The sequence below is a fragment of the Asterias amurensis genome, chromosome 3 (assembly GCF_032118995.1).
Source record: "Asterias amurensis chromosome 3, ASM3211899v1".
Lineage (NCBI taxonomy): Eukaryota > Metazoa > Echinodermata > Asteroidea > Forcipulatida > Asteriidae > Asterias > Asterias amurensis.
The window spans coordinates 12,598,641-12,616,325 of NC_092650.1; the positions used below are offsets into that span (position 1 = coordinate 12,598,641).

The 17,685-nt window shown below is 39.2% G+C and overlaps 1 protein-coding gene across 1 annotated transcript; it reads left to right on the forward strand.

The window, feature by feature from the left end:
- Window positions 1-1,797: 1,797 nt before the first annotated feature.
- Window positions 1,798-13,922, forward strand: LOC139935026 (uncharacterized). Its single transcript, XM_071929477.1, has 4 exons — window positions 1,798-1,965; window positions 2,643-2,768; window positions 10,393-10,537; window positions 11,525-13,922. The coding sequence occupies exons 1-4, from the start codon at window positions 1,900-1,902 to the stop codon at window positions 11,584-11,586; spliced, it is 399 nt and encodes a 132-aa protein (XP_071785578.1). The 5' UTR covers window positions 1,798-1,899; the 3' UTR covers window positions 11,587-13,922.
- Window positions 13,923-17,685: the final 3,763 nt, after the last annotated feature.

Here is a 17,685-nt window from a genome sequence, read left to right on the forward strand (position 1 = left end):
GATGCTAACTGGGTCAAGAGGTTTACCAACGTAAATTGTGGGTTGGGCCACACCTGTTGGCAGACAACGCAAGACGTGGCAGAGCTCCATGTCCAGTGACATACAACTGCTTGATGTCAATGCAGGGGACCAGACGGACAGGGCCAAGTGGAGGACGGCCATAGGGAGGAAGCAGGCCAACCATAAACAGACCGAACACCGGCCTTAAAACTGACATGATGATTAAGGCCAGGTTGTTATCGTCCGATTGTAATACTGTTCAACTGCTACCAATGTATGTTCAATGATTTAAACCATCTAAACCACTTGTAAGAACTATGGCTACTCTGAAAGGCAGTGTACACTATTGGTAATTACTCAAAATAACCATCATCGTAAAACCTTTCTTGATTACGAGTAATGGGGACATGTTGATGGTATAAAACATTGTGAGAAACAGCTCCCTCTGAAGTGACGTAGTTTTCGAGAAAGAAGTAATTTTCCACAAATTTGATTTCAAGACCTCAAATTTAGAATTTGAGGTCTCGAAATCAAGCATAAAAAAGCACACAACTTCGTATGACAAGGGTGTTTTTTCTTTCATTATTATCTCGCAAACTCAACGACCGATTGAGCTCAAATTTTGACAGGTCTGTTATCTTATGCATATGTTGAGACACACCAACTGTGAAGACTAGTCTTTGACAATTACCAATAGTGTCCACTGTCTTTAAAGGCATGCTTATGAGGCTATAGGGGTGATTTTGGCATACATCAATTTCTGCAAAGCCATGTTCATCCCAGAGAAGGTGTAACACATTTGCCCCAGTTTTTCACTCCCTTTATCAATGGTCTTTGGATATTGGTCTGAAGGTATTGATATATTCTATGGTCAACTCTGATATCCCAAATGCCCAAACCAGTTGCTATGAACAATCATTGACCCATGGCCCTTGGCGATTCCAATGAAGTGTTTTGAGCAGATTATTAAATGTATGTTTTTGTCACAAACCAAAGATATTATCAATCCATATCAGTTTGCTTATTGAGCAAAACTAGGTGTAGAAGATGCTGTCATTAGCTTACTGCACAAAACCTACGCTCATCTTGAAATTATACAGCGTCTTGTGCTAGAGTTCTCTTTTTGGATCTGGCATCCGCAAATATAGGCTTAATTGTTGATGGATCAAATGCATAGCGTGTATGTAAGCCCTATTAGTTGTGGATTTATAATAGTAATAATTAAAAAAATAAAATCCTAATTAAAACCCACAACAAAATATATAAAATAGGCAAGTCCAGCTACTACCTAATTTAAACCATTATCTGAAAATTTACTGTAAAACTATTTTGATTATTAAAAATTAAAAGTTAAAAAGCCAAAAAGATAATTAGATTATGGATTTGTTTAGCTGTTCGATAGCAGAGCGTTTGTCGCAGTAATACTTACAGTTTTGGGGATTTAACAAAAGAAAATGTACGTTCCAATGACCTGTGTAGTACACTGGTTTGTGTTTTAACATCTTAAAAGTAGGTTGCATGGTCTGTTTTATTCCTGTGTCATTAGAAACCAAAAAGGAAAATGACTGGGTAGATCTTAAAATGTTGATTGAACAAGGCTAATTGACTGGAGCTGGACTTCCAAGTCCTGCGTCTGTAAATTTGTCCTTGTTCAAACCCCATATCTTTTTATTTATATGCACTTGCAGGTATTATTCAGAATATGACAACAGATGTGCAGGAAGATGTGCAGGGAGGCATAGGGGCCTCATGCAATTGCTGCTTAAGAGACTCAAGCCCCTAAAGTGCCATTTGATATCATGAAGCTTTACTGTAGTGGAATCATTGCCATCATCCTGCAAGACACACAAGACAAGTTGCAGATAGAGACATGGCCTGAAAAGCACATAGGAGAATGAGATGTTCAAAAACTTCTTCAACTGTTGTGTTCTGCTCAGATGTTTTCCAGCAACAAGAGACGCTCAGGTAATACTGCTAAGAATTATCATCACAAAAAATCATTAGTAAAAGATGAAACAATAATTGAAAAAGGCACAAGTCTAGGTAGTCATGAGTGCAGATGAAACAAGAGAATACATACTTGTGTATGAAATATCTTAGAGAAAGTAATAGGGTGTTAATAACAAACCTTTAATCATAAGTTGTTGCATCAGCAATGTCATATCTACTTGTAGATGCTGCTAAGTAGCATCAAAGTGCTCTGAGCAAAATGTTTGGCAGTTTTTCCTTACATTCGCTATTAACATGTTTTATCCAGTTTATCCATTGTGCTGCGTGCATAGGCAGACACCTACCGTGCTATGCTTTGTTACCCTCATAAGAATAGGGACAGAGGGAAATCTTGCTCCAAAGCTCCCTTTTCCCCGGGGGTCACAGGCAGGCACTTACCTTGCTAAGCTTCATTTCTCTCATACAAAGAGGGACATTTGGTACTGGAAATCAAACCCAATATCTTCTTTTTTTCCTGGGGATCAGAGGCAGGCACCTACTTTGCTAAGGTTGTCCTCCTGGTGGAACAGACCATTATGAGTGCATGCTTATATTTATCTCTCATTGTGATTCTTATGCCTCTGTTTGTTCATCACAGAAATTTAAAATCACAACTTGCCCATTCTATTGAAGTTCTCAAACTTTGTTTCCAGATGTGGTTGAACTATACCAAGATGCATGACCTTACGGCTTTTTGTTTGATGGGAAATCAAGCACTATCGATGTTTGTGTCAAGGTCGAATCCACACTCAAGCTTGCAAGAAGAAGAATGGAATCAGGTCAGTACAGATTGCATCAATTTTGTAAATCTATGCAAAGGCACTTTTTTGTGTAACCACAGTGCCAAATGTTACTTCTTATGTTATCAAAAACAGCGTTGAAATTTGTAAATGATTCTGCATAAGTCATGCAGCATCACTTTTTGTGTCCTTCCAAAAGGAATTGCCCATTTTCATTGTTTGCGTATATTTCAGTGATGTTTTTTAGAATGGACCATGCAATTACTACGGAAAACGCAGTATCAAAGATCATGTGTGTAAGGAAGACCAGAATGAAACCCACTAGAAACGTGTATATCAATATAGAAATGGTACTTTAAAAATGTGAAATATTAACAAAATAGGCATAGACGAGATACCATCGCAACCCTGCAGTTTACTCATAGTAGTAATAATAAGTAATAATTAAACACATTTATATAGCGCCAAATCCATTAAAAATGCTCCCAAGCGCTTTACAAAAAAACCAAACTATCATTTAACCACAAAAAGCAAAATCATTAGAAGGTGATGAATAACGACGAAGAAACCAAAAAAACAAGGGTAGGAGGATGCAAAGGGCTTGGGATGACAGTAGATAGTTGTGATGATGGCTTGCCTGGTGATCTTGCATTTTTGTGGTGGGAATAGGGTTTCTTGGTAGGCGTCTGTTAGTGTTGGTTGACAGAATGTCAGTCACCTCATGGTTCTAGTTGTGGTGGATATGACCACGGTGGCCGACATGATATGGATTGATTGGTCTTGAGGTGTAGCTTAGATGGTGGCATTAGTTTGCTTTGGTTGTGTCTTGGTAGCTTAGTGTTTTTAAGGTTTGCAGGATCAGGATGTGGACTTGAGTTAGGGTTAGAGTTAGGTTCAGTGTTAGGGTTGTGGTTGATTGTGGACTGTGGTCCTGTCCGCCTCTTCTATCCCTGGCATTGGATGCAGAATCACCAAGCAGCTCTGATCTTACGTCAGGCTGAAGCCATCGCACACCCATATACTGTCATTTAAAGACTTATGCATCCTCCTGCCCTTGTTTCTTTAGTCAACCCAAGACACACAATCCTGATTTCCCTTCCGCCCATCAAGAGATATTTATAGATAAATAAATAATTGAATGTGAAGAGATATTTATAGATAAATAAATAAATAAACAAATAAATAAATAAATAAATAAATAAATAAATAAATAAATAAATAATAAATAAATAAATAAATAAATAAATAAATAAATAAATAAATAAATAAATAAATAAATAAATAAATAAATAAATAAATAAATAAATAAATAAATAAATAAATAAATAAATAAATAAATAATCAAAGTAAATAAGTAAATAAATAACTAAATAAATAAATAAATAAATAAATAAATAAATAAACAAATAAATAAATAAATAAATAAATAAATTAATGAATAAATAAATAAATAAATAAACAACTAAATTACTAAATTAATAAACAAACAAGTAAATAAATAAATAAATAACCAAAAGAAAAAAGAAGTAAAAACAGTTTTATGAGCAAACCAATGGGTCCCCATGGGATTTCCTCTGTACCTACTTTTACTAATATTTTACTTCTAAAAATAATTTCTCTATAGGCCTACCAACTACGCTTTTACTGGCAATAATTGTGAAATAAACTTTAGTACATGCTGCTTATGGGTCTTATTTGCCAATAGTGGTCTTGAAGTATTTGCTTGGCTAAATAAAACAACTCAAGTCTACTTCACTCTACTTACCGGTAGAGTTGAATTATTAATTTGCATATTCCCTATGCCGCGAGGCAATACTGCTAAGACTTTCACACACACACATCAGCGCCCTCCACCGTCCTATCCACCACGCCCGCGACATGCCTGCCACGCAATCATCCTCTTATCTCTAAGCCGCGAGTGGGTAAGGACGTGATAAATCTGTGTCCAATTATGAGTAATGTAAATAAATTGCAGAGGGCTTCGACTGTCAATACTGGGGTTAAAACCATTCCCCTGGGACAGTCAAAGCTCTGGTTGGGCCCGCGACACTCTGTCGCCTGGCTTTGCAGCCCTTCAACCAGCCCTGCAGCCTCAGTCGGCTGCGCCAGCCGGTGGACCCACTGATCAAAGATGGGATGCTCCCCCTCTTCGGTCAGCGTGCGTGGGTCAACCCAATCGAAGGTACTGGGGCAATGACCAAGAGAGGCAGGGCAAAGAGTGGCTCCGTTCCTGAGTGCATCGCCTGCTCTCCCAGCACCGCCTGTGGGTCTCTGAAGCTCGAGGGCATCCCCCTCCATACAGCTCAGGGTACCCGACCCGCACCGACCACGTCGGTCGGTGGCGGTCGTTTACTAGGTTGTCCAACCCAGACGGCACTCACACACGCCATAAGCTGTGGGGCGCTAGCCATGGGGAAGAGGATATTGATGGTGCAGAGTCAGGTATTTAGCATTCCCCGGAATACCCCACTCACAGGGCCCACCCTCGTCTTCGGGTTTCACCCGTTGCTCGGGTATCCCTGTAACTGTGGCTTCCTCTGAGAGGGCCTCGGCTTCGTCCCATGACCAGGTATCGAACAAGAGGCAGAAGCCCAGAAAGAACCGTCATTTGCGGTCATCTGACGGGTCTTCACCTGACGCCCATAAGAAACGTCAACGGGGTAGCAAACTGCTATTTCGGGACAAATTCTTGATGGCATTCCAGAATTTAGCGGCCTCAATTTCCAGCCGACTTATGCACAGCCCTGCCATTGGATGAACAGTCACTGAGTGTGTGACCCTCCCGTAAGCTTACCATCCCGTGTCGGGCAACTGGTCCCCGGAAGAGGACAAGTTGGGTTCAAGTGTTCAATGGCTCTCAATTGCCGAGATTGAACTGCGCCTTGTCCAGAGGGACATGGCCCGGGTGCTGGACCTTCCCGCCAAGAAAACGGATGACTCTTCATTGAACGACAATCGTTTAAGAGGAGGACAGGCCGTGCTCAGAGGAGCGGGAATATATGTAGAGGGCATTATGTCAGCTTCTTCTTGGATTGCTTACCCCAAGCGGGCTGATTCATATTATCGGTCCTCAGTTGGGAAGTTTCAATAAATATTTTTCGACCCCGGTCCTACCGGACTGCGCGTCAGACAAACTGGCCGTGGACAGGGGGTCAACCTCCCCTAAACTTTCTTTAGCCGACCTTTAGCGCAGGGGAAAATGGAGGAGGTAATCAGGAAAATAGACTCGGCGTCTCGCTTCGACATGCGCACATCGTCCTTCTTGCTTCTCTTGTCCGGATACCTAGGCGATAAGGATTCGGCGATCCCAGCTGATATGATGGTAGCAGCTCTTCATTGTCTGGAAAACGGGCTGCGCGCCGTCCTTGATCAATTTACAAGAGTCTCCACCCTAGCGACTTTGGTCCATAGGGCGAACGTCCTAGATGCATTGTTCCTTGTGTCAGTAGGGGCACGCAACCGGCTTGATGTGCTCCCCCTAACGGGACGGGTCCTCCGCACCAGCCAGGCAAAAAAACACAAAGTGCCACAGAGACCCGCCAGTGGTGGGTTTCGTGGGAACCAAGGAGCAGCAAATACACACACGCCTACCCAGGGCCAGCAGCAGGCCCAGTTGGGTCGCGGCTTTCGTGAGTCCGCCCTGCGATATACCGGGTTGTGGCGGAAGTGACTTCCCTGGCTCCAGGCCACCTTCCGTCGACGGACGGTAACGGGAACGGGAACGACGGGTGGTTTTTCACCAATCTACAGGAGCGTGTCGGCGAGTCCAGGGCGCTCAAGAGGCAGTGCTGCCTCCACTGCACTCTGCACAGTAAGGGAATGGGAAATTGGTTTTTACCAGTCAAGAGGAGCATGTCGGCGAGTCCAGGGCACTCTAATCGGCAATGCTGCCTCCACTGCACGCTGCACAGTAATGGGAACGAGAGCTGGGTTTTTACCAATCTACAAGAGCGCGTTGGCAGTTCCATCAGGGACACTCTAGACGGCAGTGCTTCCTCCTTCGCATGCTGCTCCATATTGGTGGAGTTGCAGCGGTGTCTTGATGTGGTAAAGTGGTGCTACAAGTTATCTAGGTGTTGATGGCACAGTGGGTTCAAGTGTTGTGGATGGCAGACTTGAAGTGTAGATAATGGAATGAAGGGTTGTATGGAAACCAGTCATTGTGTCTGCTTCTGGTGTAGTCTACTATGGACGAGGGTGCCATCTGCTTTTCTGGTGACTTGAACATCTAGGAAAGACATGGTGTTGTTCTTCTCTTGTTCCATGGTGAATTTGATCAGTGGCTGCTGGGTTTTAGGTGTTGGAGGAACTGCCTTGCAGCTGGGTCAAACCTCAAAGAAATCATCAACATAGAAGAGCAGAGGCGAAGATCAACATTCTCGATGGAATCCAGTTGACAGTTGGAACAGAGTTCATACATTTATGAGCAAATCCGCCAGGACCAGGGTTAGAAGGAGATCCAACCGCGATCCAGCTTGATAAAAATACACAGGTTATGAGAAGATTGTGGACTTGTTGAGAAGTGAGGCTTGTGCAGTCTGTCATGAAGGGATCCACTTGTAGGCGTTGTTTGGGTATGTTGGGAAGAGAAAAAAACTGTGTCAAACTGAAAAAAATGTTAGATTGACTGAGGTGAATTTTCTTTAAAGTAAGTGATGTTGCATTTGATGTCTGTGATGGGTTTTCTAGGTAGGTGTCTGCCTTACCCTAGCTATAAACCTAACCCTCACTCTCCCCTTCACCTTAATCCTCACCCTAACCTTTTAACCCTTACCCTAAACGTTACTCTAACCCTATACTCACTTACAACACTTATAGGCACCGACTGACACTTGTGGATACCTATCCAGAAACCCCATACCAGACTTTGAATGAAAAATCACCAACCAGTTTTTGGTATCTTTTATTCAGTCTCTAAGCCATCAGAAACCCACAAACTGTCATCTTAAGCCCTCTGCATCATCATGCCCTCGAATCTTTGGTCAACCCAAGATGATTGTTTGTTTTCTCTTCATTTTTTATCTTTGTGCCTAATGTTTGCTGTTTTGGTAATGGAACGGATGCTTGACAAATGCTATGGAAATGTGCAAGGAGTGTATTAAACTATCATTAAGCAGAGACAAAAGAGTACTTACAGGCAAAGATTGCAGCATGGAGAGCTTGTCTGCAAACTAAGGGTCTGAAGATATAGGCTGGGAAGTCCATGGTGATGGTTAGTTGACAGTAGCAGTGAACCAATGACAAGGTCTGGTACATGGCTGTGTGGTGTGTGTGGGAAGGGTGTAGCTGCAAAGTCAGTCCAGTGTACAATTTGTAGGACATGGGTTCACAGGTGATGGAGTTGCGTGAAAGGTAGTCTTTAGGCTGCTAGCATCACGTTCTTGACATGTTTGAGATGGTTGAGTCGTTGATGACATGATGGGTGCCGAGGGAGCTATTCAGATGCAGCATTGACATCCGGTGTGAGGAGTGGATGGAAGAAGTTCAGGGAGCTGGCCCCATTTTTTACATAAAAGGGGCCGCCCCTGAAGATGAAGGGCCAGGTATACACCACCTGTGTCCAAAGCTGCATGGTGTCAGCTGCGAGACATGGCCCACAAGGGTGTGGCACATTCAGAAGATGGAACGAGCAGAGATGAGAATGATTAGGGGGATGTGTGGGGTGTCTCTGTCTGTCGGGATCTCAAGTGAGGAGCTGAGGAGGAGAGTGGAGTGGAGGGGATCGGCTTTTTGGTTGCACCGTGTGTAATACTTGTACCCTACAGGGATTTAATATTTATTTCCAATGATTTTAAATGTAAAGGCACATCATCTTGTATTGCTGTAAAATATGCCGATGATACTTCTCTTGCTGGATTTGTTTCAAGCAATTAAGTCAGTGCTTTCGGAAAGCTTCTTGAGGGAAATGTTTTTAGCGGAAATACTATTTTAACTTGTTAATAATACGTTTGTTCACCATTTAAATGTAATGTTGATAAGTGTAAACTTGAAGGTTTTGAGAAACTATAAACACTTCTGCCATCGACGGCGCGCCTCAAAATGACAAGATGCTTTGACGTCGTGTGTGGGAGTTTTCTTTGATATACCTCCACGCTGCAACAAATCGGCTATACAAAATGGAGCTCCCAACTATGACATAACATGAGTAATTACGCAACAGAATTTTTTGCGAATCTTTCAGAAAAGCACTGGATGGGTATTCGAAATGATAAGGTTTTTGTTGTTTAAGATTAAAATCTATATAGTCATGTGAATTGATTGAATTTTTTTTATTGTTCTGGCATTGTTCTGGTCTTTAAAGACAATGAACACTATTAGTAATTGTCAAAGACCAGTCTTCTCACTTGGTGTATCTTAACATATTCCTAAAATAACAAACCTGTGAAAATTTGAGCTCAATTTGTCATGGAAATTGCAAGATAATAATGAAATTTAAAAAAATCTTGTCACATGATGTTGTGTGCTTTCAGATCCTTGATTTCGAGACCTCAAATTCTAAATCTGAGGTCTCGAAATCAAATTCCTGGAAAAATTACTTCTTTCTCGAAAACTTCATCACTTCAGAGGGAGCCATTTCTCACAATGTTTTATATTGTCAACCTCTCCCCATTACTCGTCACCAAGTAAGGTTTTATGCCAACAAATATTTTGAGTAATTACCAATAGTGTCCACTGCCTTTAAAGGGAAGGTACACTATTGGTAATTGTTACAGACCAGTGTTCTCACTTGGTGTATCTCAACATATGCATAAAATAACAAACAGGTGAAAATTTGAGCTCAATTGGTCATCGGAGTTGGGAGAAAATGATGAAAGAAAACACCCTTGTTGAACGAATTTGTGTGCTTTCAGAAAGGAATAAAAGACTTCTAGCTAGAAGTCTTTTATTATTTTAGTGAGAAATTACCTCTATTTCAAAATCTATGCTACTTCAGAGGGAGTTGTTTCTTACAATGGTCTATATTATCAACAGCTGTCCAATGCTCGTTACCAAGTCAGTTTGTAAGTCAATATTTGTTTTTAGTAATTACCAAACTTGTACCTTCCCTTAAAGGACAATGTGAATAATTTTGTTACATGGTGCATTGACAACTACCTTACCCTCTCAATGCGGCGAAATAATAAGGAAATCATTGAACTAAATAGAAAAAAAGAGAAGCAAACACATATACAAATAAAGATTGCTATGGTGTTGTGTCAGAATGCAATACCTGGGTGTTTATTGATGATAAACTCAACTGGAAATGTAGGTCTTAGAAATTCAGTGCTGAATGCAAGCAACGCCTGTATTTTTTTTAGGCGCATGAAATCTTTCAATGTAGATAGGGATCATTTATATCAAGCAGTTATTCGATCTGTTTTATCCTTCTGTAGTGTGGGACAGTGGTTTGGTCCTCTGTTAACATCATGGTAACATCATAAAATAAAATCTGTATTATCAAATCTGCTAGCAGGTTGCATGGTCTATTTTATTCCTGTTTCATCGTGTTTTGTACACTTTATTTTACTTATCAAGTAAGAAACCACAAAAGAAACTGATTAGGGCAGATCTTTAAAAGTTTGGTTGAACAAAGAAATAATGACTGGTGCTGGACTTTGCAAGTCCTGCTCCCGTCAAGTTTCCTTGTTCAAACCCCATTTCTTGTTTTCACATGTTCTTGCAGGAATCGTTGAGAACAACCATGAGATTTGTGGAATCTGCAATGGCTGCTGAAGAAGAGACTCAAGCCCATAAAGTGCCGTTTCATGCCAAACTTTACTGTAGTGAAATCCTTAATTGCCATCATCCTGCCCTGCAAGAGACACAAGGTAAGTCAAGTTTTTGTTATTCTGTATTAAAAAATAGGGATCATTTATATCAAGTTCGTACCCGGTCTTCACTGCGTGGTAATGACCTTGGTTGGTGGCTGGCGCTGTTAACGGACCTCGCCTCCGGCTCCGTCCGTTAACAGCGCCAGCCACCAACCCGGTCATTACTACACAGTGAAGACCGGGTACTCGCACTGTTGTTCCCTAAGTAACAAATTGGGAAACTGACTTCTAAATGGTCCAACCAAGATTTATTGTGATAATGATGTCGGGTGAATTGGGTCAATACTAGACTTGTATTTCCTTATAACGGCAAAGCTTGAACAGTTTTGCATTGATATTTGAGGGGGGAAAAGAGTAGACAACTTGAAGCAGCAGGTGAGCTGCCTCTATGTTTTGCAGTGGGCCAGGGTAACCCTAAATGCAGTGGACACTATTGGTAATTACTCAAAATTAATAGTGGCATAAAACCTTAATTGGTAACAAGTAATGAGGCGCTGGTGATCCAGCTCCCTCTGAAGAAACATAGTATTCGGGAAAGAAGTAATTTTTCACAAAATTGATTAAGAGACCTCAGAATTAGATTTTTGAGGTCTCAAAATCAAGGATCTTAAAGCACACAACTTCGTGTGACAATTATAGGGTGTTTTTTCTTTCATTATTATCTTGCAACTTCGACGACCAATAGTTGAGCTCAAATTTTCACATTTTTGTTTTTATTTAATGCACATGTTGAGATACACCAAGTGAGAAGACTGGTCTTTGACAGTTACCAAAAGTGTCCGGTGACTTTAACACAAACACCTCATACAGTGGTGCTCATTTGTACTTCTGGATGCAGAGAAGCAGGGTTACAAACCATATGTCATTATTCATAGTTACTGGTTGCCAAGGAACTTGGAATTAGCGAATCTGAAATTTAAAACATATTTCTATCAGTTTCGAAACCTGTTTTGAAACTCTAAAATGTTGCTATTTTCTTTACAGGTCTACAAAAGACAGAGCAGGCAAGCACAAAGGAGAATGAGATGATGGAAAACAGGTACTGAGCCTGGTTGTTTAATGTTGAATTACATGCTTAGAGGAACCCATTGCATATGGGTTTGCCTTTGGTCTTAAAGCCATTGGACACTTTCGGTCAACAGTATTGTCCAAGGCCCACACTTCTTGTATCACAAGTTATATATAAAATAACAAACCTGTGAAAATTTAGGCTCAATTCGTCATCGTAGTCGGGAGAAAATAACGGGAAAACCCACCCTTGTTTCCGCACGTTTCGCCGTGTCATGACATGTGTTTAAAATAAATCCGTAATTCTCGCTATCAAAAATTTACATTGGTTTTGGTTTAATGTTTTCTCAAAAAGTAAAGCATTTCATGGAATAATATTTCAAGAGAAGTATTTCAGCATTACCTTCTGTAAACCCTGTAAGTTATTTGTAAATCTGTGAACTTTTAATTTTTTTTAGAACACTTCCATAACTCAAATTGTAAATCTAACAGCAATGTCTCCCCTAAAGAATGTTTTTGATTAATATTATATTGTGATTTAAATTGATGACATTTGAGATATGATGAATTTTAAAATAACACGGTTTACTAACAAATACTGAGCCTGACTTTTCAATGTTGAATTACCTGCATGCTTAAATATTTTTGGCGTCAAAGTGCTTGCTATGAAATGGATATGGTTGGAAATTGATTTAAAAAAAAAAAAAAATGAGTCACACAATTATATCTTGAAACTGTGTGTTCATTTTGCTCTCTAACACGGTCTGCCATTTGTTGCAGAAAAATCTTAGCTCACAAAGTGAAAGGAAAACCACACAGTTTTTAAGGCATATTGGTGTAAATTACACTTTTAAAACACATTTACAACTAGATTTTTGTCATAACAAACGCTTTCATAGGCCAAAGTGCAGAGTCTAAAAGTGATGTTTTGATAAGGGAATCAATGTGTGGTGAAGAGGTTTTCAACTAGTGGTTTAATCCCAACGAGGCTTGGTTCTTGATCATTTTACCCACACAAACAAGGTAAATTATCAAGAACCAGGCCTCGGCAGGTTTAAAACCAATAGTTGAAAACCAATTCAACACACTTTGATTCCCATTCATAAATACCTTTTCGGTGAAAACGGCACAACTGTTTCAGCTGTTGCTCTCGGCCAACGGGAATGAAAAAACTGTCTTTTAAGAACAGGTGCAAGCTCCCATGTCACGCCCATGTTTCAACACTTTTTACTGGTCATAAACAAAGGTTTATACACTACCACGTGACGTGCTCTCCACCAATAGCAATAGCGAAAGCGTCTGAGGATATAAAAAATTATGAATGTTGATTTAAATTGTTGAAATTTAACAAGATTTGTTTATAACCAGTCATGAGCCTGTTTTCAATGTTGAATTAAACTCACATGCTTAAAGGGACACATTGCATTTGGATTTTGTTCTCTGGGCTAAAAACAGCAGCTGTTTTAAAATGGATTTATTTGGAAAGATGACAATCACATTATTCACAAACTTATACCTTACTTTTACTTTATGAACTTACACGGTTGGACACCGTCCACCATTTTGTTGAAGCAATCTTTTGACTCTACAAATGACCATTTTAGTTTAACACGTAAAAGGAAAACTATACAGTTTGAGGCAAATTAATGTCAATCATTATTCACTACTTTTAAAACAAGTTTCCAACCAGATTTGTGTCATAACAAAATGCTTTCATACATAGCCAATTAAAGATCTAAACCTAAAAGCAATGTTACTCTGAAAGAAGGTTTTGATGATTATTTAATTATTTTGATTTAAATTGTGATTTTTGAGATGTGATGAATTTGACAAAAATAAAAGTACTGAGCCTGATGATTTATTTTGATGTTGAAATAAATCACATACCTAAAAGGACATATTGCACTTCGGGCTGAACAAAAAGCCAGTTTGTATCAGATAAATGGTTGGAAAGATGTTTTAAATAAAAATTAAAATGATTCACACATTTATACCTCAAAATTGTGTAGTTTTACTTTTACTATGTGGCCTAGTGGTTGGACCGTAAAAAAACAAGGAAAATCACTTAGTTTTGAGGCACATTAGTGTAAATTCATGTCAAAACAATAGCTTTCATAGCCGAAATCACCAAAATTTAATAGCAGTATGTTTAACTAATATTTCATTCTTGTGATTTAAATAGTTGACATTTGAGATGTGATAAATTTTACATTAACAATGTTTGATTATGAGTACTGAGCAAGACTTTTTCCAAAAGCAATTTCATTTTGCATGGAGTCTTAATTAATTTTGTTGTTGCCTTTGAAGTTGTGATCAGTGATGCAGGATTGTATAAATTTGCTAAAACCAAATGATGAGTAGAAAATAAAAAGTGAATAGATGAATCAATTAATTATGGTGTGTGAAATTAGTATCAGTGTTATTATGTCAACTTTATTTTAGTCTTCCATTGGGAGAAGAATTGCCAAGCATCTGGTCTGGTGTTGGGGTGGTTGTTTGGATGTGCCTAATGTGTTATGCTATGAGGGCCATACTGAACAAAAGTTGTGTTGAATTTACTCCCCCCCCAAAAAAAAACAAACAAAAAAACAAAAACAAAAAAACGTGCGATTTATTTAAAGCTTAAAAAAGTCAGGTCGTTTCTTTACAATTAATTAGATCAATCAAAAAAAAAACAAGAATACTTAAAGATGCTATGTCAGATTTTTTGCCGATTTGACCCCAAATCGTTGATTTAAAATTCAATAGGTATTTTGATGGGGGTCGAAAAAGTTGGGAACGTGCCCCCCACCCCGGGTAAAAAAAAAATCGAAAAAAGAAAAGGGGAAAAAAAGTAAAAAGGCGAGAGGAAAAATTAATGTCTCTTCATTATGTTCTGTATCAGGAGTATCACAAGGACCCAACAATAATTTGCGGACAAACTTTTACTGCATTAATGCATTACTTTTAAATCATTTCAGATGAAGTTAAAGGGTCCAAGAAATGTCGCTATGAGAATGCGTTAGATTGCACCAGAGAGCATCTACGACATAACATTTTCCCGGGGCCCTAAAGCGGGCCCCGGACCCCACGCCCCTAAAGCGGGCCCGGACCCCACGCCATAATGGCGTCGCCTTTCGCGCTCGCAATTTAAGATTATTCAATGTCTCTACCCTATAATTTTGTTTGGCCTAGAACCCTGCTTGCAACATACGATTATCGGTCCGATCTGGGTTAGCCGCCCACTTATATTCAAGGAATTTGCCGTTCAGATAACATAAAGTACTTGTAGGTATTTCATCGCCTAGAATGTTGTTAAACGACTTTAGTAACAAAAACGCTTGCTGGCGATGTACATTGTAAATTCAGTTTATTGTCAACAAGAGGGAGAATCATCTCGACTGAAAGACTCAAGAGATGTTTGTGATTAAAACTTTCCAGGAGTCCCACGTCACTGTACATATATTTTCCAGTAATTGGATGACTGATATTGATCAAAAATGCTTAAAAAATTGTTTCTTGAACTCTGTATTCAGGCACTCGGAGGCTTGATTTTCCGACACAAAAACGCCAAAAGGTCAGAGCTTCGCCCCTGGACCCAACTAGGGGCCGTACGGCCGGCCCCTGGACCCCACCCATTAAATTTCTTGGAGCAAAAGACAAAGTATTATGACTACAAAGTTGTGCCCCCCTCCTGGATCTGCGCCTGCTGCTGATCTAAACAACCCAATGTTGGAAATTGTTGGTGCCCATCCTATTTTTTGCATTTATTTTACTTTTTAAACAAAAAGTGTTGATGTTTTTGTCATTATTATCTCGCAACTTCAAATTTTCACAGGTGAGTTATTTTATGCATATGTTGAGATACACACAATGTGAAGACTAGTCTTTGACAATTACCAATAGTGTCCAGTGTCTTTAACATCATTGATGTGGTACCGAGTCAAATGTTTTGCGGAAATCTAGGTAAGCTACATCGACTGCTGCACTGTTGCTATTTTGACCAATATAGTGTTCTTTATTTGATGTACCTGCGTGATACGAATCAGTTTTCAAAACCTTGTAGAATTCAAAACCAAAGTGTATCTACCTGTGTGTCCTCATGTCACCAGTCTCCAACAGAGGGCGCTAATGATCTTCTTGTCTCCGCTGTGCCTTTTTCAAAACATCTACTCCGGTTGATGTTGGAAACACCATGCAGAAGTTCTGCTTCTTATTAGTGAACAGCAAAAGCAAAACAGCGCCCTCATGCGATGGTATGGATTGGTTGCATGCTGGCCTGGCTATAACAAAACAGAAAAACTTAATTTATAACCAACACAAATTTAATCAATGTTTAGGAGATACAATGTTTGACGTTATGCGCCCATTTATTTCTTGGTATAATCAATGTGACTATGTGGTAGGTAAGACCAATCCAGCCTGCTTATACGTAGGATTCTGTTACTTTTTCAATATGTCCACAGACTTACTTTAAAGGGAGGGTACACGTTTGGTATTTGTCAAAGACCTGTCTTCTCACTTGGTGTATCCCATCATAACAATAAAATAACAACCCTGTGAAAATTTGGGCTCAATTGGTCATCGAAGAAAAAACACCCTTGTTGGGCGAATTTGTGTGCTTTCAGATAAGAATAAAAGACTTCTAGCAAGTCTTGTATTATTATTTTAGTGAGAAATTACCTCTTTCTCAAAAACTGTGTTACTTCAGAGGGAGTCGTTTCCCACAATGTTTTATATCATGAGCAGCTGTCCAACGTTCGTTACCAAGTCAGTTTTTAAGTTAATATTTGTTTTGAGTAATTACCAAACGTGTACCTTCCCTTTAAATCATCTTACACGGTTTGACAATATTGATAGTAGAAAGTTTCCCTTCAAATTACTAACTGAGGTGCTGCAGTTTTTCAGAAATGAGTAAAAACAAGTCACAAAATATTTTTCGTCTGAACTGAGACGAAAATGATTTTAGCATATTCACCAGTTTATGATATTAAAACATAACATACCATAATAGCTCTATGGTTTTACATGCTTAAACTGAGACGAAAATTATTTTTGTGACATTGTTTTACTCATTTTCACAAAACCTACAGCACCTCAGTAAGTAACATTTAAGGGAATCTTTCATCTTCAAACTGCAAATCTGTGGACATTGTGTTTTGTGTTAGAAAAAAAGTGTAGCCTATAGACACCTAATAGTTCTTGGAATTACGGCCAAGCCGGACTGAAAGATTTCAGATTTGTCGAAGTACAATTATTTTGCTTGGTGATATTAATGGACGAGAAATTGTAGATTTGTGGATAGAATGTAGGCCCTACCAGCCGAAGGTTATCATAAACCCACACTCTAAAGTAAACCACCCCCTACCCCCACCCCAATAACATACTATTCTATAGTGCTTGCAACATTATCTAGTAAAAAATTTCATTGAAATTATGTTACTTACTAAATTAGTTTGTTTAACTGGAAAATGTTTTTGGACATTGAAACATGTTTCCAGCGTGTTACTTCTGGAAAGACAGTCATTTCATCGAACTATCACTTTTGTTTGAACACTCAACTGTAGAATTGTATAGACAATAAAGTTAAGAGTAGATTCGCATCGAATTATATACAGTTAAGTGTAGATTCGGTACATAATCTATACCTTAACCACTAGAGTAACGTCACAGAACTAGTTTAGTAGGTTTTAAAGCAAATGTTTTATGTCGATGGCACTTTATTTGATCCATTATATTTGGTGACCGACTCTCTTTATACATTATTTTTTAATTCAAAGTAATATTTTGGGCAGAAAACTAAAACATGTGACGGGAGCATGCTGGACCTGCGTTTACAGGTTGTAGCCTACGTTTATATAAATGATGTGCCATATAAATGATGTGCCATAATATAACTGATGTGCCATTTGACTTTATCGTTCTGAAGAGTGACACTAAGTAGATATTTTTATTGTGAACTGCTCAAATTCCCCATAACCCCACCAACCACACCCACTGTAAAATAGTCATCTAAACGTAGAGGAGATGCGGTGGTGAGACCATTTACTTGACTGAGAGGAGCCTTGGAAAATCATCTATCATAGTAGATTGTAAAATCATACACTGGAACATTATTCAAACAAAAACGTCAAACGAAAAACTACGAAAAGAGAAAA